At 47.6% G+C, this 27,382-nt stretch overlaps 1 protein-coding gene across 11 annotated transcripts in view; it reads right to left on the bottom strand.

The window, feature by feature from the left end:
• Positions 1-6,251: 6,251 nt before the first annotated feature.
• DNAAF8 (dynein axonemal assembly factor 8) overlaps positions 6,252-27,382 on the bottom strand; it is a 151,494-nt gene continuing 130,363 nt past the window's right edge. For 7 of the 11 annotated variants that reach the window (XM_073362825.1, XM_073362826.1, XM_073362830.1 and 4 more), the window contains 7 exons: positions 26,506-26,701; positions 23,023-23,117; positions 15,807-15,927; positions 13,984-14,201; positions 12,100-12,182; positions 10,602-10,671; positions 6,252-6,449 (listed from right to left, as the gene is read on the bottom strand). In XM_073362825.1, the coding sequence (XP_073218926.1) occupies positions 6,372-6,449; positions 10,602-10,671; positions 12,100-12,182; positions 13,984-14,201; positions 15,807-15,927; positions 23,023-23,117; positions 26,506-26,701 (861 nt within the window). In that variant the 3' untranslated portion in view covers positions 6,252-6,371. Of the gene's footprint in view, positions 6,450-10,243; positions 10,672-12,099; positions 12,183-13,983; positions 14,202-15,806; positions 15,928-23,022; positions 23,118-26,505; positions 26,702-27,382 lie in introns of those variants that run through there. The other 4 variants (XM_073362831.1, XM_073362829.1, XM_073362833.1 and 1 more) reach the window with 4 other exon arrangements.

The following is a 27,382-nucleotide window of genomic DNA, read 5'->3' as shown; positions in this document are numbered from 1 at the left end:
CAGTGTCCCCATCCGGGTCCCTTTGTCTGACCCTTAGATTGGGGGAGAGAGTAAGGGACCCCAGCCCCAGCCATTGCTGCTGCAGACACCACCACCCTACAGGGATCCTTTCACACTTGGGTGCATGTGCCCCCCCCGCCCCCAGATTGTCCACCCCACAGCCTGCCCCTCTTGTTGGGTGCTTTCAGAGGAGGGAATTGTTGGTGACACTCGGGCGTGGTGCCAGGTAACTCGAGGGGGTGGAAGACCACGAGAGTCGATGAAGCCCCCTCGCTCTGGGCCACCAGGTAACTCGGAAGGGTAGAAGACCACGAGAGTCGAGGAAGCCCCCCGCTCTGGGCCCAGGCAAGCTTGAACACTTCCCTCCCCTGAAGTTAATGAGAAAACAATTGTGACTGGTTGCTGTGTTACACATTGCATATGCTGCTGTTTTTACTTTGTAAGTGTGTTATGCAAATAAAAATATCTTTTGCTTCAAAAAAAAATTACTATCCTGTAGCTATCTGGCCCGACCCTGTCACAGCTGTTATCATTATTGTGCAAAGGGAAACTGAGGCATAAAGGCCCAGCCCCAGAAAGGTATTTAGGCTCCTAACTTCCATTGAAATAATGGGCTACCTGAAATCAATGTGAATTAGGGGCATAAACACCTTTGAGGATCTGATCCCAAGTAAGGCTGTGTCACCTTACATAGCTGACCAGGGGCCCCTTTTATTTGTCACAGTGGAGCTGTGCCCCATCTGCCCCTCCCCACCCACTGTGATTGGAGTTGAAGTCGGCTCTGCCTGTTTTATGCCACTGGAGAGTCTCACCCCACCCACCCCGGCTCTTGCTCTCTTTGCATCTGTTTAGCATGGAGGCGGGGGGCCTGCAGTGTGGGGCATGCGTCTGCTGTGCCTATTCCCACCACAGCCCTGATCTCTGTGAGACCCACGAGCAGCATAGACACTCCAACAGGCAGCCATGAAGCACACTGACTGAGAACAGCAATATTAAAACAATGGGCTGGCAATGCAAACACAATGGGCCATGGCTGCGACCCAGGGACGGCGCTCAGGAGGGAATCCCCAGCGGGATATCTGAATAATGCTTGGGCTGGGGGATTACATGACTGTTAGCCAGGCAAAGAGACACTGAAGGGCTCTGTGCTGTCTGCTCGGGTGGATGAGCTCTGCAGTGGGAGGGCTGCCTAAGAGTCTGCCTGCTGCAGCAGCTGCTTTAGCTGCTATGTCTTATTCATAAGATTCAGTCTGTTGCAGGAGAAGCACCTCTGGTTTCTTTTTATAATACCAAGTTAAATGGCAGCCCCTGCAGGGAACCAGCACAGCAGCCTGAAGTGGGATGAGCTGGAGAGTCCGGAAAGAGGGGGCCACACTGCAAAGCAAGAGCAGGAAAGAGGATAGTCCAGCGAGGGTGGGAGAGCTGGAAATACAAACAGGAGCTGCTATGGCATGTGATTCATCAAGTGTTTCCTTCCACCCAGGCACAGATGTTCCAGAGCGTTCTCTGCCCCTCCACCCAGGCACAGATGTTCCAGAGTGTTCTCTGCCCCCCACCCAGGCACAGACGTTCCAGAGCATTCTCTGCCCCTCCACTCAGGCACAGATGTTCCAGAGCGTTCTCTGCCCCTCCACCCAGGCACAGATGTTACGGTACGTTCTCTGCCCCCCACCAAGGCACAGACATTCCAGAGCCTTCTCTGCCCCCCACCCAGGCACAGGCATTCCAGAGCGTTGTCTGCTCCCCACCCAGGCACAGATGTTCCAGAGCATTCTCTGCCCCTCCACCCAGGCACAGATGTTATGGCATGTTTTCTGCCCCCCACCCAGGCACAGACATTCCAGAGCGTTCTCTGCTCCTCCACCCAGGCACAGACGTTCCAGAGCGTTCTCTGCCCCTCCATCCAGGCACAGATGTTCCAGAGTGTTCTCTGCTCCCCACCCAGGCACAGATGTTCTGGGTGTTCTCTGCCCTTTCATACAGGCCCAACTGTTCCAGAGCATTCTCTACTCCTCCACCCAGACACAGATGTTCTAGAGCATTCTCCACCTCTTGTCTAGGTCCTGACCTTCCAGAGCCTTCCCTGCTTTTCTGTGCAGGTGCAGTTGTTTCAGGACGTTCTCTGTCCCTCCACAGATGTTCCTGAGTGTTCTCTGCCAAATCCCAGACATTCCCAGAGAGTTCTCTGCCCTTTCTCCCTAGGCGCAGTCTGCAGGCCTCCCTGGCCAGACGCAGACCTCCTGGAGTGATCTTTGCCCCTCGCTTTGGAATAATTACTTAACTGTTTGGAAGACTTCAATTTCCAGATGGTTCCCTCATGTATCTTCACCAGCAGCTTCCTCCATAACCGTGCCCACTGACCCTGACGAGTCCAAATTGCAATCATTAGGGCTCAGCCTCATCAGACATGGCCCGGTGGCTTACTCTTGGGGGGATCCTGGTACTGAGGGGGATATTGTTGAGTGTTTGTCTCTCTCTCACACACACACCCATACCCCTCCCTTCAGGCCCTTGCTTTATTGTAAGCTGCTTTTTAGCCCAGATCTCTCCTTTTTTCAATCAAATTCCCCAAGTGTCCTGGGTGCAGCCCCTTAATTGTCATTTGTTTCAAAGCTGTACGTGGCTTAGGAGCCTGTCAGAGATGGGCCTGTAGCACAGGAAGCCTACTTATCAGTTGGAGGAACAGACAAGGTTTTCCAAGGGAATTTGCAGTCCAGATTCTACCTCCTTTCCATGGCATATAGCTGTGGTACACAGTACCCTCCAATCAATACACGCTCTGCTACAGGCCTCTTGGACCTTACCTCTAAGCTTCATTCCACATCATTATAAAAATCCACATACCATCCTGCTCAGGACAGCAGCTATGTCTAGTGGTTAGAATAGTGGGCTGGAAAGCTGACATGTGGGGTCTAGTCCTAGTTCTGACACGGAATTACCGGGTGACTTCAGTCACGTCACTTCCCTTTTCCATGCCTCAGCTTTCCTAGCTGGAAAATGAGAATGAGAATTATGGTCAGTGCTTAAAGGTGAGATGCAGAGGGGGCAAAATTCGGGCTGTGTCATTTTTTTTGTTTCTTTATAAAGAAGGCCTGAGAGAGTTTGAAGTTTAAAAATATGTAAGAAAGAGGGGGATTTTGCCAGCATCTCTCCTTAGAAATAGCAAGGATATCCAGTCATCTTCCCTTTGGTTTTGTTGGGAGACTTCCTGGATGATTCAGAAATGGGGTCTGGGAGGTCCATGTAGCTGAAACTGTTGAATCCTTAACAAAGAGCACTAGGGTTTGAGGTCACTGGGAGTGAACAAGACCCAAAGAGCTTTCAGCAGACAAGTACAAACTGCTTCACCTTCTCAGCAAATCAGCTTTCATTTCTTTGGTTTTGTGATGTCACAAACCTACCCATTCCCCAGTCACTCACAGAGTGTCCAGGGGACAGAAGATTTGAATTTCTAATGTGAAATACAAACCGAGAGAATAACTGGTCAGCCCTTCTGTAAACACAGTAAAGAACCAAAGAAGGCCACTAGCCCGGCTGTTTTGCCTTCTGCAGGTCATCACAACAACTAACACACCATGTAATGATAAGACTAACTCACCTCTCAGAGTGTTATGGAGGCACTGCTCTGAAATTCCCAGAAGAGAGTTGTTATTGATGTGCAATGTGTTATTCAGATACTTACTGTAGACGCTTGGTTCCCCAGGAGAGGACTGGAAGGAGAGCAAAGTGTACATTAATTTCAGATGCCAGCAGGCTACTTTGGGGGAAACAGCGAGATGAACAGTGTGTGTTGATCTGTGAACTAGATGAGTGAGCCAGCCGGGGGCAGATAATACACCCACCCCATTCTCCACAGCTGGAGATCAGGATTCACTCACTCATTCTTTCTTTTATACAGAACCACTCTCAAGGCTCCATGATGTAAGTGCCAACTCTCTGGCCATGCAGAACTAGAAGAGAGTCTGCCATGCCACTTGTTAAACAGTCATAGATTTCAAGGCCAGGGAGGTCCATTATGGTCACTTTAGCCTGAACTGCAAAACAGGGGCTGGAGAATTTCCCCTAGTGGTTCCTGCATCTAGCCCGTGAATTCTGGTAGATGTAGTGCTGCTCAGTGGGTATTGCATTTAGCCCCATAACTCGTGGAAACATGACTGAACATGACTGAATATGGCACTCTGATGGCTCACTTCCTGTGACTGCTACGTGGTATTTATGAGTCATTTTTATGTATTCTACATTCTACAGGCTAACTGAAGCTAATTGTATGGAGGGAGAGGTGAACCTAAGGACACATCTTCCAACAAAGATGCGCAAGGTCTTAAGAGCAGAAAGAGCAATCTGCAATTGTACCTGATCGTTAGAATATGTCTACATAGCACACTGAGCCCAGATTCAAACTTGAATTCAAGCCCAAGCCCCCATTCCATCCACATAGAAATTAGTCTGATGCAGGCCAACTTCTCTTGACTCAGGCCCATTGATGCTGCTAGTGGGTGGGTCAGAGCCCAAGCACTTTGTAGTGTGGACGCAGCTCAAGTCTGGGTCTTGGGGCTGGAGAATCTGACACTATCCCACAATTCCCTGGGGCTGTGCTTCCCAGCCCTTCAATTCTAAAATTTGCCACTCAGTACCCAGGACCTTGAAGCAACCTCCTTATACAAAAACAGCTGCTCAGCATTTAACTCTTCGTTTCCACATGGAGTACTCAACTGGAATCAGCAAACACAGTCAACGCTAATGTGTATTAGCTATGACCAGCAGTAAGATGAAGCCCTGTATCAAGCACACTGCTAGCTGGTCACAGGAACACAGCCAGATTCTGGTTAACCTCTGGGAAAGGGCAAGATAGACATCTGACTTCAGAAAGAGCACAAGGAATGATCGTGTGTATGGAATAATGTCTGAGTGCCTGGCAGTGTTGGAGATTGACTGGACAGCAGATCAATGCAGAGTTGAAGACAGACTACTGCAAAGTCAAGGATGCTAATAGCACCCCTGGGAACTCCCGTCTTCCTACCTCTTTTGTGAGGAATTCGACTGGATAATGGAAACTTCACCAAGTACTGAGTCTCCTGTGGTGTGTGATCCTCTGCTGAACAAGGATGGGGACCTTATAACCCTGCATCACAGGCATCACTGGAGGAGCGAGCAGGCTGCCAGATGAAAGGCAAGAAGTGTCTCTAGAGCTGAGGCTGGTAACTGAAGAGGCTATGCCGCCAGAGCAGCCACAGGACATCCTGGGTCCATACTAAGAGGACCTTTTGCGGGATGGCTCTGGGGAGCAGTCCACTGCAGGACCCGCATCAGGACAAATGCTGGAGCTGGAAAGTTTCTGCTGCCATGTTTCTTTTTATTAATATATGGATGGGAGGGATTTCCGGCTTATGGGCCTATGAAGTTATTAATACACCCTAGGATTTTTGTGTACTTCTGTTCAGGGCAGACTCCCTGCCAGTAGATCAACAGCGCAAGCCAAGAGGTGTGGTCAAAGGGCATTGCCAGTGACTATGAGCCAGATCACACACCAATGAATTCAATGGGAGTTTTACCATGGACTTCAGTGGGAGCAGGAGCAGGGCCTATGTACCTTGCTTTGCTTGCAGACCAATTGTCCTCATACAGCCAGATGCAGGGAGTGCAGTAAAACCATGCCCTAAGAAATACAGCTTGCACTAAATCTCAGCAAATAACTGTCCTCCTTTTATGTGCCATGATGCTATGAGTTAGCACACCGGAATTGTCCTTGCTGTGTCCACAACAGGAGATTTGACTAAAATGACCCTATGGGAATCTTCAGACATTCAGAGTAATTATGAGAGGGCCTCAAATGATTAATTTTTGCTGTACTATAAGGCTGATTCCTCCCTACTCTTGCCACAGCCCATCTCCCCTGCCTGCAGCTGACCTTTGACCCAGACAGGAAAGCAGCAGGCCCTTCCACAAGGGACAAGCTGGTGATTAGCAAAAAAGGAATCTTCTCCCAGTTTCCTTTGGGTCCCACATACCTGTTCACATGGCTCCTGGGGAATAGACAGAATGACAAGCACAGAGAAAGTTCTACTCTTTGCATGTACTCTGCCTCCAAAGTGTTCTCCAGATGAAGCAATGCTCTGCAATTTGCTTTGTGCAGCACAGACAAGTTCCCTTTCGAATCATGCACTCGAAACCATGGCTCCAGTGTTGAGTGATTATTTCTCTGATCACCCCCTACTTCAACTTAGTGATGCAAATACCACACTCTGGGCCTGACATTTTAATAACAAATAGTTACAAGGCTGTTCTACCAGTGGAGTCCCGAGGGCGTGCACCTGTACTGATACCATGACAGGATTTGCAGTTGGGCTGGTCAGGAGAACAGAAAATCCTGACTAGGAATCCAGGGTTTCGATGCGGAAGAAGCTGTTGGATGTCAAGGAGTCAAAAAGGCAACAGAGCAGCTCCTCAGCCTGGGGAGAAAAGAAAGCAGGGTGGGGGCAGGCTAGCTTTTACTGTCTGTGTACCAGGTAATAAGTGTATCTGGGGCTGAATCCATCCTGATGCAGAGGGGTGGATTAGCCTAGCAGAAGGCTAGCCTAGCCAAGTTGCAGTGGGGGAGGTTTAGATTGGATATTAGGAAAAACTTTTTCACTAAGAGGGTGGTGAAACACTGGAATGCGTTACCTAGGGAGGTGGTAGAATCTCCTTCCTTAGAGGTTTTTAAGGTCAGGCTTGACAAAGCCCTGGCTGGGATGATTTAACTGGGAATTGGTCCTGCTTTGAGCAGGGGGTTGGACTAGATGACCTTCTGGGGTCCCTTCCAACCCTGATATTCTATGATTCTATGATTCTAAGGGAAACACCCTCCAGTTATTATTATGACACAGACACTTTCAGGGCTCATGTTTTCAATGAAAGAGAAGCAAAAATGACATGCACAAGGTGCTGAGTGGGAAATCATCTAAAGACATCCCCTAGGCTCCTCTTCCTCCCACCCCTTCCTTCCAACCCCAACCTGGCTCTACTGGTCTGGCTGGCTGCCATATGGGTTTGTTCCTGATGCTTCCCAAAGGAATGGAGAGGGACAGGTTGGGGGCAAATAATGCAGTCAGGTCATTGACACCAGGCAAGACCTGGGGGACAAGGCCCTGCTCACCTGTATGGAGACTGGGACAGAGGGAGTGCCTGTCTCATGGACTCCCATCCAAGTCAGTGAGCGCATGATGGGGCCTGAAGAGAGCTAGGAGTCAGAGGGTGACATTCTGGGCTGTGCCTTTCAGAAGGGCAGCACAGAGCTCATGTCCCAGGGGGTGGGCAGCTAAACTGGCTTCAAGCCACCTTAGTGCCTTCCCCATCCTGGGCTCCTCTACAGCCCCCAGAGTTACAGAGAGACCTCAGGGTTTGTCTACATTTTGGCAGCCTCTTGGGGATGCCCTTTGGGCCACAGCACTGCCCAGCATCCCTGCAATGCTACTTGCTGAGGCTCCCCCCAACATGCCCCCAGCCCTGCCTTCGACATGTCCATATGCCAGGTATTGTAAGAAGATCCTTGGAAGATAGCATTGTGGCTGTCTTTCCTAGGGCCTGCACTAGGGGAATCCTTCTCCTGGAAGATATGGGACTTTTAGGGTCCCTTTACAGTGGTCTGACCCCTTTCACCTGGCACAAAGAGGCTGGAGTGGGGGTGAGGATCTCCCCAGAGTGCTTTGGAAAAAGTCCCCCACTCGCTGCTCTCACAACCCCAGTCTCTTCGCTTGCTAGTATTTTTTTCCCTTCTATTCCATGTCTGTTTTTTTCCCTTCTATTCCATAGAGTTTTTCTGATGCAGGTGAAGGGAGGGAGAAGCTAAGACAGCCATCTTGGCTGCTGGCTCGCAGCAGAAAAACTCCCAGAGGGTTCGGGAGCCAGGCAGAGCTGTGGGATTAGAGCTGTCACTCAGAGGAGGCAAGTTTGCACATTTGCTGTACAGTTATTGATATCTGTACAATGTCCAAGCAAAACTTAGCACTCTGACTGGCTAACAGCGGCTAGATCGGGGGGCAGCAGGGCTCTTACTTAGCATACAGCTAGTAGGAAATAGCTGTGTCCGCAGTTATGCAAATCAGATGGCCAAAACCAATCAGAGTGCACGGAAGTGCCTAACCAAGGTATAGGTCATCCCAGCCTGACAATTCAATTCCAGTGTGATATATACATACACATTACCATGTGCTTTGTTAAACAGAAAAGGCAGCAGAATCCTATACGGAAATAGCATTCCTTCCCCACATATTCGAGTGAGTCTCATAAAACAAAGCAGCCACCACTCTCTTTTTGGAGCAGTGCAGTACATCTGCCTGGTCTTGGTATACGATCTTAAAGGGTAACCTAATGATTCATAGTACCTTACACAGACGGCCCATCCATCACACTAGAGAGAATTCTTTCCCAGGTGTCTGGCTGGTGGTTCTTGCTCGTATGCTCAGGGTCTAAAACTGATCGCCATACGTGGGGTTCAGAAGGACATCTCTAGATCAGAATGGCAGAGACCCTGGGGGTTTTTTGCCTTCCTCTGCAGTGTAGGACATGGGTCATTTGCTGGTTTGAATTAGAGTAAATGGTGGATTCTCTGTAACTTGAAGTCTTGAGGACTTCAGTAACTCAGCCAGAGGTTATGGGAGTATTACAGGAGTGAGTGGGCAAGGTTCTGTGGCCTGCACTATGCGGGAGGACAGACTGGATGATCATGATGGTCCCTTCTCCTGGCCTTGACGTCTATGAGACTATGAGTCAAATGGGCAATCCCTTTTCAGTACTGTCCGTGACTTAGCTCCACTGTTGAAGGCTGCAGCTCTGCTCAAGTGATCTGCTGTAAATCTTAGCTTCTCTTATTTAGCCCTGCTGCCCTTTGCCTGACATCGTATTGTTTCTCATTAGCTCTGACCTGGGAGGTCTGGCTGGCACTTCGTAAATTCATCAGCAAGGGACCAGGGGGTCAAACATAGTTTCCAGGGACATCCTTTGAAGCAGTTTAAACTCATTTTTCTAGGAGTTTGCTCCTCAGGTTTTGCTCCATCATTTCTAAAGCTACCTGAGCAAAAGACCCCTTGACAATGAGAGATGGTATTTCCCACTGTGCATCTCTATCCAACAGCAGGAAGCACCATGGCTGGCACCGTCATCAAGGGGGCACTATTTTCTACATTGATTGCAAAATGCTGCATTTGCTCTTCTCAGGACAAAGCTGAAGGCCTCATCGGCAAATTCCAGTGGGCCTGCTCCTGCTTCCACTGAAATCAATGGGAGTTTTGTCCTTGCCTTCAGTGGAAATGAGATTGGGCCCAATATGCTGATTGGTGGAGAGGCTGGGCTGAACACATGTATAGCAATGGAACTTGTCCTGGCACAGAAAACATCCCAAGCCTCTTCATCATGGGCTGATTGCCCATTTATTGGCACAAGACAGAAGAGATTTTATATCAGACAGCTACAACCAACATAATTTCCAAAGCAAATCAGAGGGTATCCCAAATACCAGTGGACAGCCCAGAACTGTTGTCCTGGCACATTATATGGCAACAGTTGACCACCATTGGCAGCAGCAGGTATGATGGTGTTATATATTCGTAGCTGGCTTCTAAAGATGGGCTACCTAAGAGCTGAGTTTGCAGACCTTCCCAGGCTTTGTATCACACTCTCAGTTCAGCATTGGGGACCTGCACTGCCTGTCAGGGGCAATACAGAACACCTGGTGCTGGAAACTACAGCTTTACAGCACCAATTGTGGGAGTTCACACCTTGGCAAGAACACAGACTTGGGGGTGCCGTCCCAGCTGTATCTTCTGAGGCTTAACCCTTAGAAGGCTGGTGCTGAATGTTGATTTTGGGGAAAATCTGCCATCTGTTGTCAGCTCCAATGAGAGCTATGCCATGTTGCCAACACATCTGACACTCTCCCTTGCTTTCCCAGACAGGCTGATTTGCTGGCTACCATTTCTCATGCAGTCCCAGCTCTTTATACCCCTTACACTCCTTGTTCAGCCAACACCCTGCCTCCAAAGCTCTTGTCTGGTTTGGAGCTACTTGACACAAACCATGTTTGCAATGTGCTCTTGAGAAAACAGCCAGCCAGCCCATCATTTAAAGGGTTAATGAGCTCACTGCCCTTCCCCCACCTGATCAGCGTGAGGACTTCTAGAATTTTAATGCCAAGTGGAAGATTTTCTATCAAAACTATTTTTCAGTGGAAAATTAGGTTTTCAACCAAATGAAACTTTCATGAAAAGTATCTGATTTATGTGAAAACCTGTGCTATTTTGCCAAAAGGACAATATATTTCTATTCAAAATGGCACCGCAGCATCTTGTGGAAATTGCAGTTTGGGAGCCTTATGCTCTCATTCTCTTCCATGGGCTGAGATCTCTGGCCAGACGACATCTCCCTTGATGCACCACAACCAGGGACTCCCATGATGCACCCCTCCTTCCCTCATCAAGAGAAAGTTTCATTTTTGTTCAAAATTTCCACCAAAAATAAAAGCTGTTTTCTGACCAGCTCTACAGCTGTTTTCTTAATCTACAGCCAGCAGAACACAATGGAAAGAAAAATGGCTATTTTTGTGGACCAGGGCCTCCTCCACTTGCCTGTTTCTCTGTTTGGGGATACAGAAGATGCTGCATGCAGTCCAGCACAGCCTGCTTCTGCCAGCGGCCACTGGGGAGAGAGAAAAAACAGCAAGGGAGAAGCAAATGTTACTCTGCTGTCTAGGCTGTCAGAGTCTGCAAATGACCTCGCTGAGGGGAGGGGTATGTTCTTTGCCAGCAGCTCAGGCCATATGCATCTGTTGCTGAAATTTTTTACACAGATAAATCCAGGGCTTTACAAAGCTTTGTATAAATGGATTGAGGCTCTTAAAATATAATCCCTCAGACAAACGGTAATGACCAGTGATGTAACAGAGTCTCTGGGGAAGTGGGGGAAACAGAGAAGCTCTGGTGGAAAGCAAAGATCTCACACAGGGAAATTCTAAAGGACTTAGTTTTAGTTTTTTCCCAAATACCCAAGCCTTCTGGAGCCACTCTCAGAACCAAGAGGTCTCCACTAGTCCTCGCTCCTCCCACTCTCAAGCCAATCAAAGCCTGAATCAGCCAGAGGACAAGGACTAGAGGTGCTGGGTAAGAGTTTCAAAAGCACCTTGATTTAGGAGACTAATGTCCCAGTGAAAATCAGTGAGGCTCCCTAAGTCACTTGGGTGATTCCCAGCTCCCACAACTAGGTACTGAGCTTGGGTGACAACATCGGATCCCCTTCATAGCTGGCCAATGTCTCCAAATGGCCTACCAATGTATTTTTAAAGATCTGATAGTTTTCCAGCATTCTTGTGTGTCCATTCAATAAGAGCAGTATCCTGATGGTGTTATCCAAGGGGATGCTGCACAGCAGTGAATTGGCCTGTTGTGCTGTGTGATGACCCTCATGCGTGAGCTCTGCCAAGTTCTTGGCACAACAGAGCCATCAGAAGAAGCCAGGTGCATGTAACTGCACATCACATTGCAAAATATTAGCCTGTAGTGTTGAGAAACTCTGCCTCCTGGGGTCAATGGGTTAATTGGTATGATGATAATTCTGTTCCACTAATCAGTCCCCGTGGGGGGTTCTGTTTGTTTTAGCATATTTACTCCTCTACCAGGCATTTGTGGTGATTTATTGAACAGGTTTATTTTTTATTTCACTCTCTGGTGTTTGTTTGAAATTGGATTTCCATGGTAAATGCAGAATCTACACAGATTTTCTCCTAGCAAGTTTATTGATTCAGCAGTTTATTCTCAAAGCAAGACTTTATTTTGGAGAACTCCCTGTGTCTTTGCAAAATAAAATCCCAAAGCCATCCTTACTGCATCCTTGAGAGACCCCAGCACCTGGCTGGGGTGTTTAGGATGTGTGACTTCAGAAATTAAAAACTCTCTAACATGCTGATGCATACCCCTGCCCCAATAAATAATGACAAATGTGTGGCCTTTGCGAGGTAACTGCCCTTAGGAGAGGCTAAACTGGAAATGAATTACAGAGAAGACAACCCAGCCCCATGATTAGCTCAAGAGCTCTCTGGCATTTGGCTGATGTGGTGTTGTCCTTGCTTACCTGTCCAGCAGGGACTCAAAGCAAATAATGGCATTGTCTCGCTGTGCTGCTACCACCAGACATGCCCCGTCCAACAGGGAATGCTGCAAGGGAGGGAAGAACACCAGGCTGGTACTAAGACCACTTAAGTAACTCTGCGATTGGCTGCTGACAGCACAAGGAACACCTTGCGCGCTGCGTGGGGGGATGAAAGCGATGGGGCAGCATGCTCTTTGAAATGCCTGCTCCACCAGAGTTCAGTTGTTACTCATTCACCTTGGGCTTTACATTTTTCCTAGTCATTTCTCTCTGGGCGAGAGGCAAACTGAGGTATTGAAAAGAAACTGTGGCCTCAGGTGTGTTACTCAGACTGCAATAGCAGGAGGAAAGGGAGTTCCCAGAAGGACCTGTCTCCTTCTGGCAGGGGGAGAGTGACTGCTGTAATGACTCCCTTTGGCTCAGCACGATCAGGCCTGTGTGGAAATATACCAGCCCAGCCTAACTCTGTTTGAAGACATTCCTCTCTGATTGGGGAAAATAATTTCTGGGCAACCCTACTGGTGCTGCTTGGCTTCCATCATACTACCCACCCCTTTGTCTTTCCTATAATAGCTGGGGATCTTCCCTGGCGCATGAGGGACTTGTATTCTTGGGATAACCAAAGGGAAACAGGATGGTGCTTAGTCTAATTGGTTGCTAGATGTAATTGCTCTTCTATACACACGTACTTTAAAGGGATAAAAAGAAAAGGAGGACTTGTGGCACCTTAGAGACTAACAAATAAATTATGCTCAAATAAATTTGTTAGTCTCTAAGGTGCCACAAGTCCTCCTTTTCTTTTTGCGAATACAGACTAACACGGCTGCTACTCTGAAACCTGTCTTTAAAGGGATAGTGTCAGTTTAAAAATCACGCTTAGAAAATATCTTACCTGCTCTTGCTACAGTAATAGCTAAGACCCCTCAAGCTAAAAGGTCAGAGGCAAAAATATTTGTCTGTATTTTCTCAGTTGGGTGACTGTGTGCATTTGACAGTCCTTTGTTTATAGCCACTTCCAGGGAACTCATTTCGCTCCACTGTTTGCTTTGTGCATCTGACAGCACTTTCTTGTATAGTCCACTTCCCTGCTTCATTCTAGTCAGCTCCCTCTATGGGTGTGTCTGTCATACAGCAGCCAGGGAGGGGGTCAAATCCTCAGATGGCATAAGTAGGCATAGCTCCATGGACTTCAACAGCAGTCCTCACATGCTTAAGTTAAGCATGTGCTTAAGTGTTTTGTTAGAGGAGGGCTCGAGTTCTCAGTCCTTTGCAGGATCGAGCTCTGAATAGCTATGTGTGAACACACTGGACTATCCTGAAGATTACTATTGGGTACCTCAGCACCAGAAAGCTAGTGACAATCTGGAGGGAGTTCAGAGATAAGCAACTAAAATGACTTGGGGGTCTGGTTTCTGAGTAAAACCTATGAAAGAGTTAAATATGCTTAGATTGGCTAAGCGAAAACTAGGCGGCTGGGGACAAAATCTCCTCCCAGTAAATCAAGAGTATAATCACCAAGAAGAGAGAGGGATTAGTTAGCATAGCAAAAGGGAGATAGGGATTAATGGTGAAATTAACAACAGGGAAATAGAGGCTGTATATATCAGGGCAAACGTCCTCCCTGAACCTGCGGCCTAGACTCCCAAGAGAAATTGGGGATGCCCCTGTAATTATAACTAGCCTGGAGTCAAGACAAGCAAGTGTAATAAGGCACAATCATGCATTGATAGGGGGATGTACTCGAAGGCCTAACAGGGATTTGCCATCTCAGGAGTCACAATTAAGTGAAACTAAAAACTGTATAGACTAGCAAATGGCTCTTCTTGTTTGGGGGGCAGAGGGAGGAGTAGCTCCATTGTTCCATACCATTGTCGAAACATCGCACCCCTCAGTGCTCAGTGTCTCAGAGATGAGGTGAGCCTGTGATTTGTCCAGCACGGTGAGCCGTATCCCTGTCACTGTGAAATCTCTGCCAATCAACTGGTCTAGCAGTCCAAGGTAAGGCGGGCGCTCTGAACCCCGAAGGATTATCCCGGGAAGTATCAGGCAAGTGGTTTGGCAGAGTGTATCAAGCAATGGCAGGTCTGATGAGAAAAGATCAAAACACAACAGATTGTTGTTTAACATTTTTTTTAAAAAAAACCTTCTAAACACCCTCTCCTCCCCCAAACAAACTAAATAACACAAGGATCAGAGGTTCATGCAATGTTATGTTGTGTAGTTGCTTGCAGATGTGATTGCTCATCCCAAGATGCTGAACTGGTGTGTGCGTGCGTGTATGTGGTGTGTAGAAGTTAGACAGTAGTAATGACCCCATTTTCAGAGACATCAGACCAGGAGAGCGCCTGATTTATTACATGAGCTACTATTCCATTTAATTTCTTCCAGGCAAACAAATCTGTTAATCCATCTGGTTTTATAATCCAAACATGTCATTCTGATCAGAAGCCGAAAAGTTTGGTGTGTTTCATATTTCCCTATGATAAATCTGTTTGTTTGTATAGGCAAAAGCTTTGTGGATTTGATGAACAGGAGCCAAAGGAACAGGTTTCTGTGTGTGCAATAGAGCCCTCTAGTGTCCAAGACGTGGATGCAGCATCTGACTTACTAGAAGCACTTACTGTAGTGCCTGATGGTTTAGTGGCCACATGTCCTTGCCTTCTCAGGACAGTCCCACTCTGGAGACTGTCTCAGAAACTGACATATGGGTGTATTGTGTCAATCCAATATATTTCATTACTCTTCACTCTACTTAGACAACCTCAAAGTAAAGGTGTGACATTTACGAAACAGCACCCGGGAGCTAGCAGGATAGATTCCAGGATTCGCTGCCAAGACTAGGAAACAAAGTGCTGCATGCAGCTTGCAAAGCATTCCCCCGGCTCCTCAGGGAGGTGTTTTACTTGCAATAACTCTTTTAAATCAGGAAACAGATCAACAGTTTGGGACCTATGCTATAAACCTGGCCCTTTCCGACTGTGCAACTACTCAGAAAAAAGTTCTGCATTATGAGAAAGGGCTGGGAACTACTGCCAGGAAAGGCCTGGACTGGAGAGACCCTGATGGTGTCCTCTCAAGCAGCCTTGTCTGATATGCCTTTGCATTTCCCATCTGCCCAAGCTGAAATGTTAGATGGAAAATAGTCACTGATTGAACTATCCCCAGGTGGGAAGGTCAGCAAACAGCCAGCAGATAGCAGTGCATGGAGCCATCAATTCACCAAGCATGCTCCCCCTTATGCACAGAATTACCAATACCTTATTCCTGCAGCTCCTTGAGAACAATCTGGCACAAGCAGAAGTGACCTGTGGGAGTGAGTAAAGTTAAGGGCTAGGTCTAGTCCTCCACGCTGAGGGATAGTTAAGACCCATGCCTCTGTGCAGCCTGTCCCTTACTTATTAATGTGCAAGGCAGGAAAATGGGCACAGCTGAGAAGATGTGGCCTTAAGTGTGCTCATCATGCTAATGAGGCACATGGGCCCTGATCCGAAGTCCATGGAAAAGGCCTGGCATTCAAAGGGTTAACAGGCCTGAACTACTTTTGAGTAGTTCTTTCTAGCTCCGAACTGTCTCTGCTTTCTGAAAGGACATCAAGAGCGACTTTGGCTGACACCAGATGGTTTGTCTTGCTGGCCAACTAATCAATAGCAGTTTGAGGCCTATAATGAGCAAGCTCTACATATCCTTACCTAGACTATGCTGCTGCTTGGAGCCCAGGAAATTGAGTTGCCTTCTTGTTTCATGTTTTACAATCCTGTGCCGCTTGCTGATTTCCGGTCTGACTATCGGGTCACATTTCATGTTACAAATCTGCAGGAGGGAAGGGGAAAGGCACATCATGTGATTGGTCTCCCACAGTATTCTTGCCAGCAAGTTAAAAAAGTATGGATTGGATGAATGGACTATAAAGTGGATAGAAAGGTGGCTAGATTGTCGGGCTTAATGGGTAGTGATCAACAGCTTGATGTATAGTTGGCAGCCGGTATCAAGCGGAGTGCCCCAGGGGTCTGTCCTGGGGCCAGTTTTGTTCAACATCTTCATTAATGATCTGGATGATGGGATGAATTGCACCTTCAGCAAGTTCGCAGATGACACTAAGCTGGGGGGAGAGGTAGATACACTGGAGGGTAGTGACAGGGTCCAGAATGACCTAAACAAATTGGAGGGCTGGGCCAAAAGAAATCTGATGAGTTTCAAACCGGACAAGTGCAAAGTCCTGCACTTAGGATGGACGAATCCCGTGTACTGCTACAGGCTGGGGACCGACTGGCTAAGCGGCAGTTCTGCAGAAAAGGACCGGGGGATTACAGTGGATGAGAAGCTAGATATGAGTCAACAGTGTGTCCTTGTTGTCAAGAAGGTTAACGTCATATTGGGCTGCATTAGTAGGAGCAGTGCCAGCAGATCAAGGGAAGTGATTATTCCCCTCTATTCGGCACTGGGGAGGCCACATCTGGAGTATTATCTCCAGTTTTGGGCTCCCCACTACAGAAAGGATGTGGACAAATTGGAGAGAGTCCAGTGGAGGGCAATGAAAATGATCTGGGGGCTGGGGCACTTGATTTATGAGGAGAGGCTGAGGGAACTGGGATTATTTAGTCTGCAGAAGAGAAGAGTGAGGGGGGATTTGATAGCAGCCTTCAACTACCTGAAGGGGGTTTCCAAAGAGGATGGAGCTAGGCTGTTCTCAGTGGTGGCAGATGACAGAACAAGGAGCAATGGTCTCAAGTTGCAGTGGAGGAGGTTTAGGTTGGATATTAGGAAACACTATTTCACTAGGAGGGTGGTGAAGCACTGGAATGCGTTACCTAGGGAGATGGTGGAATCTCCATCCTTAGAGGTTTTTAAGGCCTGGCTTGACAAAGGCCTGGGATGATTTAGTTGGTGTTGGTCCTGCTTTGAGCAGGGGGTTGGACTAGATGACCTCCTGAGGTCTCTTCCAATCCCAATCTTCCGTGATTCTGTAATCAGGATGGGTGAAGCTTTGTAAACAGCTATTCAGGAAAGCTGAGAAGTGTTTTGTCAGGATGTTGCATACACCTGTAATTGCCAGCCTAGGAAAGGCCCAGTCATATAGTTGGGAGCTGAAGGAACGCTCTGCATGCATTACCCCTTCTTTGTGGTTAATTCAGGATGGCGCCCTGTTATCCTTTTAAAGATCCTGCATCCAAAATCCTTGCCCAGGCCAGACTCTCTAGTCTCCAAGAATCAACCCACTGGCATAATGGTAGCATTTCTAGCTCCCTAACTCTTTGGATGCGAGGATCATACTGGAAAATAAAATCAGAATAGCTACCAAGAAAGTAAAGGTTTCTCATTTCATTTTAGCTACAGGCAGCCTAAATTGTTTTTCACTGGTGGATTAAGTTCCTGACAGCCCAAACCATTTAACCCTTGCAGTGCTGGTACATATGACAGGTAAAGGGCCCCACTGTTTAAGATGGTGCCATTATAGGAATAGCTTGTGTGGAGATATGTTGTATGTCCTAGGGATTGGTGCCATCCTTTTGCAGCTAGAAGCAAAGAAAGGGTCCATCTAACACAGTCTTTAAGCACTGGGTTCTCCCCTCCTCCCACTTGCCTTTTCCTGCCTCTCAACCTTTATGACACTGGCTAATTCCCAGGTGTGCACCACCTACAGGACTGATCTGGGGTTTATGTGGGGCCCCCAGGATAGGGAAAAGGGAGGGTTTGTGGTCACTGAGAGGCAGGTCATGTTGGGACTTTCATGAGGAGCTAGTTTGGACTTTCCTAACCAACCCACTCTCTTGATGTGACCTGCCTCTCCCCGAGGCTGTGTCTGTGTGGCTCTCTCCTTTAGGCTGGGAAAGGGCAGGGCACAGGCAGGAGATGGGAAGAGCCAGCATGAAGGCATAATGGGGAGTTGGGGACAATGGGGAAACAACAGGAGCTCCTGCTAGAAGAGGGGAGAGGTTGCTGATAACTGTCTGTTCCCAGTCACAGATTCATAGATTCCAAGGCCAGAAGGAACCACTGTGATCATCCAGTTTGGCCTCCTTGTCTAGCCTATCCCTCTGTGGCAGGCACTAACAATGTGTTGTCTGTAATGTTTTCAGGACAGATGCATTTGGGAGAAAGTGTTGTTTATGAAAGTGCAGGCCTAGCAGCTAGTCCCGACATAACCTAGCCAATCGCTGTACAGGCTGCACAAGTCTACCATTACATGTCCTCCTGACCAGCAGCCCTTTGTGATCCTCTACTTCTCAGCCCCTGAGCCCCCTCACAGCTCTGCCAGCACACATCACCCCTGACCTGCAGCCCCTGGCTATTGCAGCCCTAAGATCTCACACAGCTGTGCCTGTGCACCTCAGTTTGGGACCCCACAGAGCTATTTCAGAGGCTGAAACTCTTCTGAACAGAGACTGCAGATGATTGCAGACCACATGGTGGATCTGGATAAATGCCCATGCCGGACAGAACCATCGCATTTTAATTTATTTCCTAACTCCCATGTGAACCCTTTGATTTTGAGGTGGATGGTTAGTGCAACAATTCATTGTAAAAGCATTGATAAGCTATTACCAGCAGGACAGTGGGGTGGGAGGAGGTATTGTTTCATATTCTCTGTGTGTATATAAAGTCTGCTGCAGTTTCCACGGTATGCATCCGATGAAGAGAGCTGTAGCTTACGAAAGCTCATGCTCAAATAAATTGGTTAGTCTCTAAGGTGCCACAAGTACTCCTTTTCTTTTTGCGAATACAGACTAACACGGCTGTTACTCTGAAACCTGTCATTGTAAAACCTAGCCCTTTGCTGCCTTGTTTTCCCATCTCCAAGCACTCCCTGAATAGGAAGTGTTCAGGCTAATCTCAGGCTAGGGGAGTCTCTCCGTCTGTGCATGGAGCTCTTGCTCTTCTATATTCCCCAAGGTACTTCTGTGTCTTTCTTGAAGGTTTAGTGTCTCTCGTTTCCCACTGCTTTATGTCCTTTACTCTTGAGGCCTTACATCACAGCTAACATCTTCCCAGCCAGGGAGGACTGGACAGGACTTCTTTTACAGCCCATCAGTTACACTCCTTAGTTGGTAGGAAAGGTTGCTGGAGTGGGCCTGAATATATCCTCTGGACAGGAGCTGGCAAGGATTTCTGAGGCACATACAACCTTTGTATATAAGAGCAAACTAAGTGCATTGCCTCTGCAACACTCCCAGCTCATCCCAATCTCACCAGCAAGAGGCTGGGAGCAGAAAGATAGTTCATACAGGTGTTTTATTCTAAATACTCCATATATGGAAAGAGAAGAAGAATCTCCCATGCCATGTACTGCATGCAATTTGAAGAAGCAGGGTTTCACCTGGCTTTCAGTTGCTCCTTCCCCAATGCAAGCCTGGTTCTCCACCCATGCATTCAACATTGAATCTACTATGAAATGGAATGGGATGGGGATGACTGGGTTTTTGTTCTAGGATGAGGCTCCTTATCCCCCAGGTGTTATATATTCTAACAGGGGTCCTCCAGCGCAGTATTTCTTGCAAGACAACCACCCAGAGAAGTATTTCTTACCAAGTAAATGTTTACCAAGTATTTTTCTTCCCATCTGTTTTGCAAATGGGATTCTCTTGAAATTCATGTGGCTCAGGGAAAGCCCTGAGAAAAAATCCTTCTTCCACGTCATTCCCTGCAGCTTTCTGTGGCTCTGTGCAATTGTATGGTGATGGGGCAGAAGGACTGGGAGAATGCCATAACACTTTAATTAGCTTCCTCAGTATTGTGCCTCAAGAAAAGCCCTGGAGCATGATTTTCAGAATGCTGCATACCTCCATGTCTAACTCATGTTGATGGGAGTTGCAGATGCTCAGTGGCTTGGCAAATCAGACTCTTGTTTTCTACCCACTGAATGTCGGAGAGGCTGGATTGCTGCTGTCTGTGACTCTCGTTGCCAGTAAGCCACTTCAAGAAACACCCCTGTTGACTCAGTTGTGGAATCCTGGTTCTAAATCTTCAGACCAGAGCACTCATGTTTGCTCAGTGTAATTGGCCTCAAATCCAGTTTAGAAAAACCAGTCAGATACTCTGGGTCAGCTTATGTTAGTGCTCTATGGCAGGAATCATGGAATTGGAGGACTGGAAGGGACCTCAAGAGGTCATCTAGTCCAGTCCCCTGCACTCATGGCAGGACTAAGTATTATCTAGACCAGGGGTCTCAAACACACGGCCCACAGAGTTATATCCTGTGGCCCTCATAGGCACCGACTCTACCAGCAGCCAAGTTCCCCTCCCCACCATGCACGCCATGTCCCCCGCTCCTCCACATACCTCCCAGCACTTCCCGCCACCAAACAGAGGGAAGCGGGAGGAGCAGGGATGCGGCGCGCTCAGGGGGGGAGGTGGAGAAGAGACGGGGCCGGGGTGGGGATTTGGGAAAGGGGTTGGAAAAGGGGCAGGGAGTGGGAAGAGCTGGGGCGGGGACTTTGGGGAAGGGGTGGGAAGAGGTGGGGCAGGGGTGGGGCCTCATGGACTAGATGAGCAGTCTGAGGTATGAAGTTCAGCATGTATGATTCTTTGCTGTGAGTAGTTGGGAAGAATGTTTGTTAAAAGGGGCACTGTATTTTGTATGAATAGTTACTTTAAAAAGTTCCTGCCATTACAGCTATGTTGATAGACTGTTAGTGTAGATCATCATCAGTGTTACTGACCACATAAGGAATAGTTACAAGTGTTTACAGTTTTAAAAAAGTTAATACATTGACTTTTAATAGCATACTATATTACTCTTCATTTTTTTCATTTTTGATTATACTTTTGTATTGTTGTATGAAAAGGTTTCAGTGATGCAGTCCTCGGGCCAATGTACTAGTCCTCATGTGGCCCTCATGGTGATTTGAGTTTGAGATCCCTGATCTAGACCATCCCTGACAGGTGTTAGTCTAACCTGCTCTTAAAAATCTCCAATGATGGAGATTCCACAACCTCCCTGGGCAATTTATTCCAGTACTTAACCACCCTGACAGTTAGGAGTTTTTCCTAATGTCCAACCAAAACCTCCCTTGCTGCAATTTAAGCCCATTGCTTCTTGTCCTATCCTCAGAGATTAAGGAGAACAGTTTTTCTCCCTCATCCTTGTGACCTTTTATGTACTGGAAAAGTGGTATCATGTCCCCCCTCAGTCTTCTCTTCTCCAGACTAAACAAACCCAATTCTTTAAATGTTTCCTCATAAGTCATGTTTTCCAGACCTTTCATCATTTTTGTTGCTCTCTTCTGGGCTTTCTCCAATTTGTCCATATCTTTTCTGAAATGTGGCACCCAGAACTGGACAAAATACTCATTGAGGTCTAATCAGTGCAGAGTAGAGCAGAAGAATTACTTCTTGTGTTTTGCTTACTGTTAACACATCCCAGAATGATGTTTGCTTTTTTTGCAACAGTGTTACATTATTGACTCATATTTAGCTTGTGATCCAGTATGAACCCCAGAACCCTTTCTGTAGTATTCATTCCCAGGCAGTCATTTCCCCATTTTGTATGTGTGCAACTGATTGTTCCTTCCTAAGTGGAGTACTTTGCATTTGTCCTTATTGAATTTCATCCTATTTACTTCAGACCAGTTCTCCAGTTTGTCCAGATCATTTTTAATTATAATCCTATCTTCCAAAGTACTTTCAACCCCTCCCAGTTTGGTATAGTCCACATACTTTATAAGTGTGATCTGTATGCCATTATCTAAATCACAGATGAAGATATTGAACTGAACCAGACCCAGGCCCGAACCCTGCAGGACCCCACTCGATATGCCCTTCCAGCTTGACTGTGAACCACTGATAACGCCTCTCTCGGAACAGTTTTCCAACCAGTTATGCACTCACCTTATAGCAACTCCATCTAGGTTGTATTTCCCTAGTTTGTTTATGAGAAGGTAATGTGAGACAGTATCAAAAGCTTTACCACAGTCAATGCTTAGGTAGACGGAAAAGGCACCCATAGGTGGGGTACCAGAACAGGGAGAGCCAGGGGACCATGCCCCCCCTCTACTTTTTACTGGCCATAAGGGTGAGCAATGGGGGAAGGGGTGGAGAGGAGCAAGTGGGGGGTGGGGTCTTGGGGGGAATGGGCGGTCTGAGGGTGGGGCCTCAGGGAGAATGGGTGGCACGAGGGCGGGAGCTCAAGGAGAACGGTCGGTGCGAGGGTGGGAGCGAGGGCGCGGGGAGAAGGGGCAGTGCAAGGGTGGGAGCTCAAGAGGAATAGGCGGTGCGAGGGTGGGAATGAGGGCACGGGAGAAGGAGTGGTGCGAGGGCGGGAGCAAGGGCACAGGGGGAAGGGGCGGTGTGAGGGCGGGAGCTCTAGGGGAGTGGGCGTTGTGAGGGTGGGAGCTAGGGTGCGGGGGGAAGGGGCGGTGCAAGGGTGGGAGTGAGGGCATGGGGGGAAGGGCCGGTGTGAGGGCGGGAACTCTAGGGGAATGGGTGGTGCGAGGGTGGGAGCGAGGGTGCGGGGGGAAGGGGCAGTGCAAGGGTGGGAGCTCAAGAGGAATAGGCGGTGCAAGGGTGGGAACGAGGGCACAGGGGAAGGGGCAGTGCGAGGTCGGGAGCGAGGGCATGGGGGGAAGGGGAAGTGCGAGGGCGGGAGCTCTAGGGGAATGGGTGGTGTGGGAGTAGAAGCAAGGGCGCAGGGGCAGTGGGGGTGGCCTCGGGGGAAAGGGCAGTGCAAGGGTGGGAACTTAGGGGGTAAGGGGCGGTGCAAGGACGAGGGCAGGGGCTCAGGGGAAAGGGGCAGTGCAGGGGGGCAGGGACACAGTTCAGGTGCCTTTGGCCACCCCACTTTTAGTGTACTTCCACCGCTCCTTCCCATAGGGAATATAAAGAGGAAGAGGATCAGAGTCCTGGGGTACTAGGGCCACAATTATTGCTCTGATAGAGCAGGACATTCTTCAGGACAGGGCAGAATCCTACCTCTTCTTCCTTTAGCACCCAGGAATCGGCACAGCACAGCCCTTCTGGAAAAAACAACTTCATATCTCGGACAGCAGCGTGATAGGATCTGGAGCCTGACAGACAGACACAAGGAGAGGATTCTATCAGGCCAGGAATTAAACATTCTGTAGGCTCACACTCATCTACCTGCAAGACTGATGGCGTGCAACTCACTGAAGTAATTGCTTTAAAGGGCAGCTGTTATATACAGTCACCGCAAACATTTAAAAGCATGATATTTACATTTGCTTCATTGTCTTCTTGGTATTTTGATTTTGCTCTATTATTTCTCAGCTTTGTTCTTCATACAAAACAAGACTCCTTTCATTTCCTAGCAGGGTAATAATGGGACTCATTGGAGGTAATCAGTGAAACAGTTCACACTGCGGTGATAATCCACTACCATGGCTCCCATGCTGTCTAGATCACATCAGTCAGGTGTTATTGGATGGGAGGGAGCTACTAATGATCTCAGTAACACTGGTGGTGATAACTTACAGTAGCGTAAATTCTTTCCCTTTAAATATCAGCCACTCCCAGAGGGAATGAGTGTCATAGCTGTCGTCATCACAAGCACCACTACAACAGGTAGTTATACTGGGAACACAGCTGAGATAGTCACTCTGTTATTACTTTAGTGGCTCAGTATTTTCATCAACAGGCACAGCTCAGACACGAGGCATAATGTGTTATTTAATCATGCCCCACTCTGCACCTCTGATGATGTCAGGATTTTGGAGAGGGGGACAATATGGGTGGGGGGGACACAAGAGGAGGAGGATGGACTTGTGGTTAAAGCACAGTACTGGGAGGCAGGAGGTCTGGGTCCCAATCCTGGATGTGACACTAACAGACTTGTGAGGTGCTGGGAAAGTCATTTAACCACCACATGCCTCAGTTTCCCCTTCTGCAAAATAGGAATAATGAGATTTTCGTACAGCACAGGAGTGCTGTGAGGCTGTATTTACACTGCTTGGAAGACACTGGAGAAAGAAACATTATTCCCCTGGACTGGAATTCAAGCAGATTGTCGATATGTCGGGGCAGACCCATGATTCTGGGATGCAACAGTTCTCTGTACCAAAGCCTGCTACCCTCTGGAGAATGGTCACCATTGCAGGCTGCACAGACTCAAAATATGAATATTTATTTGTGGTACAATAGCTCCCGGAGTCTTCAGTCAGTACAGACATAACGTGAGAGACAGCACTGGCCCCAGCAGTTTATAATATAATGATCACTGGTGCGTAAGTCATGCTGCCAGCTGCAGAGCCCTTAAGCCTGATTGGCCTACACCTTGTGAAAGTCATTTAAACCTCTGCAGAGTGGGTGTAAAATGCTCCCAAATCAGAACAGGAGACTTTTCCAGCCCCTTTGCACAAGTGTAAATGATCACACAAGATGCAGGGCCACAGGGCATCAGACACCCTTGGACCTTGGTGTGGAAAAAGAAAGTCCAGAAAAGAAGGAAGTGGTACAGGTTGGTCAACTGCTAATATTAAAACTGCATGGCTCAGTTTGGTGCCATCAGCAGAATTCTACCTGTGTGTTTTGCTTGATTTTTCTTGACTACTCTAGGGACTGCTGCTATGGGAGAAAACCCACACAATTAGTGTCTGCTCCAGTTTGTTAAGAAGACATCTGGCAGGGAGCCAGAAATTTGCCTTTGTCTGGAGCAAACATAAGGGCACTTGGTGTTTTTTCATATGGCAAAGAAATCTTCTTGGGTAATCCCCTCTTGATCGCTGATCGGTCCAAGCTGAATGCTGCTTTTCCTCCTCAGTGTGTCAAGCGCTTTTTCCTTGCTTGGAGGAGGGGTATGATGAACTGATGAATGCCCTGTTTCCAAAGATGGACTGCTTCTTGGCACAGCAGGGTGGATCCTGCCCTGCCTTGACAAATTACAGAGTACACTGTCAACTGTATTGCCTTCCCTGGAATGTGTGGAAGGAAGCTGTTGTGTGCCAGCCAAATTAGTCTCAGCTCCAGTACATTGGTGTGTAATCTGGTGTCTGCATACAGGTGTACACCAATTGTGGGTGTCAACTAGCCCAGCTATGTGACTGAGGAAATGGATGGGACTAGTGATTCTAAGGGACCCTTCTGCAAACATTGTGTGGGCTGTGTGATCTCTTGAGGAATAGGCACTCTGGGGCCAAACCATCAGCTGATGTAAGTCAGCATGAACTCCAGACTTCATAGGAGATACTCTGATTTTCTGAAATACTTTGACCTTTTTGAACCATGCCTGGCGAGGTCTCATTCACAGAGTTTTCAGGATATGTAAATCTATCAACCTGTTAGGAACTTGAGAAGTAGGGTTTTCAGGATGGGTTTGCGCTAATTAAACAGTTCTGAGTATTTCTTCAAATCTTTCAGGCAGGTAAATCCTAATCTTCAGTCACTCCCATGGATGGGATGGTCTGAGTGGAAGTGGAGACGGATTTCTCTTGGTTTATCCATAAACCCAAGGACTGGAATAGCGAACAACTCTTGAAGGATGAACTGCATTCCTTGAGGCATCCGTATAGGGGAAGATGCGGATTCTCTCTCTTTGCAAGGGAGCTGCTGTCGGAATGAGGCAGTTGGTAAATACTGTGTATGTAACAGAAAGGCCAAACAATAGAACTCTGTATTGGCACAGATCCTGTTGGATGCAGAAAAGATACTTCCCATCTGTAAGCTGGCCGGATGGATGGAAGTATGAGTCTTTGAAGCAGAGAGCGGCAAGCCACCCTTATGAATTTAGAAAAGCTCTGAAGGAGACTGTCATCATCCTGACCTTGAACATGCAGATCAATCTGCTGAGTGCCCTCAAGTCCAGCAAGGAGAGGGATGGGGAAGGAGGGTGATTTGGTGACATGGAGTGGAACTAAACAGAAAAACCTAATTAACCTAATGGGGCTAGAGAATGGTACCTATGGAACCAAAATCCATGTGCCTTCTAAAGCTTACTGATTTATTTTAACAAATTTATTTGAGCATAAGCTTTAAATAAATTTGTTAGTCTCTAAGGTGTCACAAGTACTCCTTTTCTTTTTGTGGATACAGACTAACACGGCTGCTGCTCTGAAACCTGCTTTATTTTAAAAACTACTCATGTGTCTAATATCTGATTTAGGTATTTGACAACCAACTCCAACTAGGGAGAAAGATGAGAAGACCACAGAGTTGAAAGTCAAGAGATCAAAGGGAATTCTGACTTACCACTTTGATGGCTTTGGCCAGAACCGAGGCTGCAATGGGGCTATGCCTGTTTATACATCTCTACCTAGAATTCTGCACAGCCACTACACAACAGCCAAAGCTTTCCACAGGCTTCTGGGCTTTGGTGCAGTGTGGAGGAGCCTCCCAAGGGTTGCTCTAGACTGACAATGCTTGAAGAAATAGTAACAGTGTATGTTTGTTTCTCTTGGCATATGTGAGTCCCTCAAATAAATTTTTCTTAACTTGGAGACCCACCGTAAAATCCATTTTGGACTGAGCTGGCACCGTACTGAGCCCTCCAAAAGCATGGGTCTAGTGTTTGAGCCAGCGTAGGGTCCTCTGGCCCCAATAAGTCTACCAGCTTCTTTACAGCATTCTGTCTCTGCAGGCACAACACGAGGGAGGAACCAGAGGTGAGGTAGCTGCAGTGAGCTTCCAAAATTGCAGGCTCCTGAAAAGAAAAGCGGGGTGAGAAAGAGATTACACTGATTCCTGTTGAGTATTAGATACACCTGGCAAACTTCCAATGGCTAACAACATCCATACCGTAAGCAAACACACTGGTCAATCTTCCCTGCTTCCTGTCCTCTGTACACTATAAATGGCCATGATCTCTTTAGACAGAGCTGCCACAATATCCCCCCAAGATCACCAAACCAGCATATGTGCACATGCAGCCTACTGGAGAGTGTATGTTACAGGGCCCACTCTGCACCCGATCCTCAGAGAATATGAGTCTGTTACAGCACCAGCTAGGGACCCTTGTCTGTTTAGCTCAAGCTGTAGCAGCTTTCGCTTTTAGCTCTGGAAGCCCCTGGTTCAATCCAACATGGCAGCTTTCACACACACACACACATACATACATACATAGGTCTAGTGGTGTTTTAAGATAAATCCTTTGGAAGAACCAAAACAAAACCCGGTTTCCCTGAGGATGTTATAATATTCCACTCTGGCATATGTGGTCCATGGCCGCACACATCCTCAGTTCAGGGAATATGGATAGGGAGAGAAGGAGTTAATTCATGGTTGGTAAGGAACACAATTTGCTACAATGCAGCTTAGACATCATTTTCAACCCTTGTAAATATCTGGAGAAAACTCCTTTTCCAGCTAATAGTGAGCATTCCCC

Source organism: Lepidochelys kempii, chromosome 10 (genome assembly GCF_965140265.1).
Source record: "Lepidochelys kempii isolate rLepKem1 chromosome 10, rLepKem1.hap2, whole genome shotgun sequence".
In the NCBI taxonomy this organism is placed as follows: Eukaryota; Metazoa; Chordata; order Testudines; family Cheloniidae; genus Lepidochelys; species Lepidochelys kempii.
The sequence above is the reverse complement of the archived record's forward strand: the minus strand, read 5'-3'. Positions and strand labels throughout refer to the sequence as shown.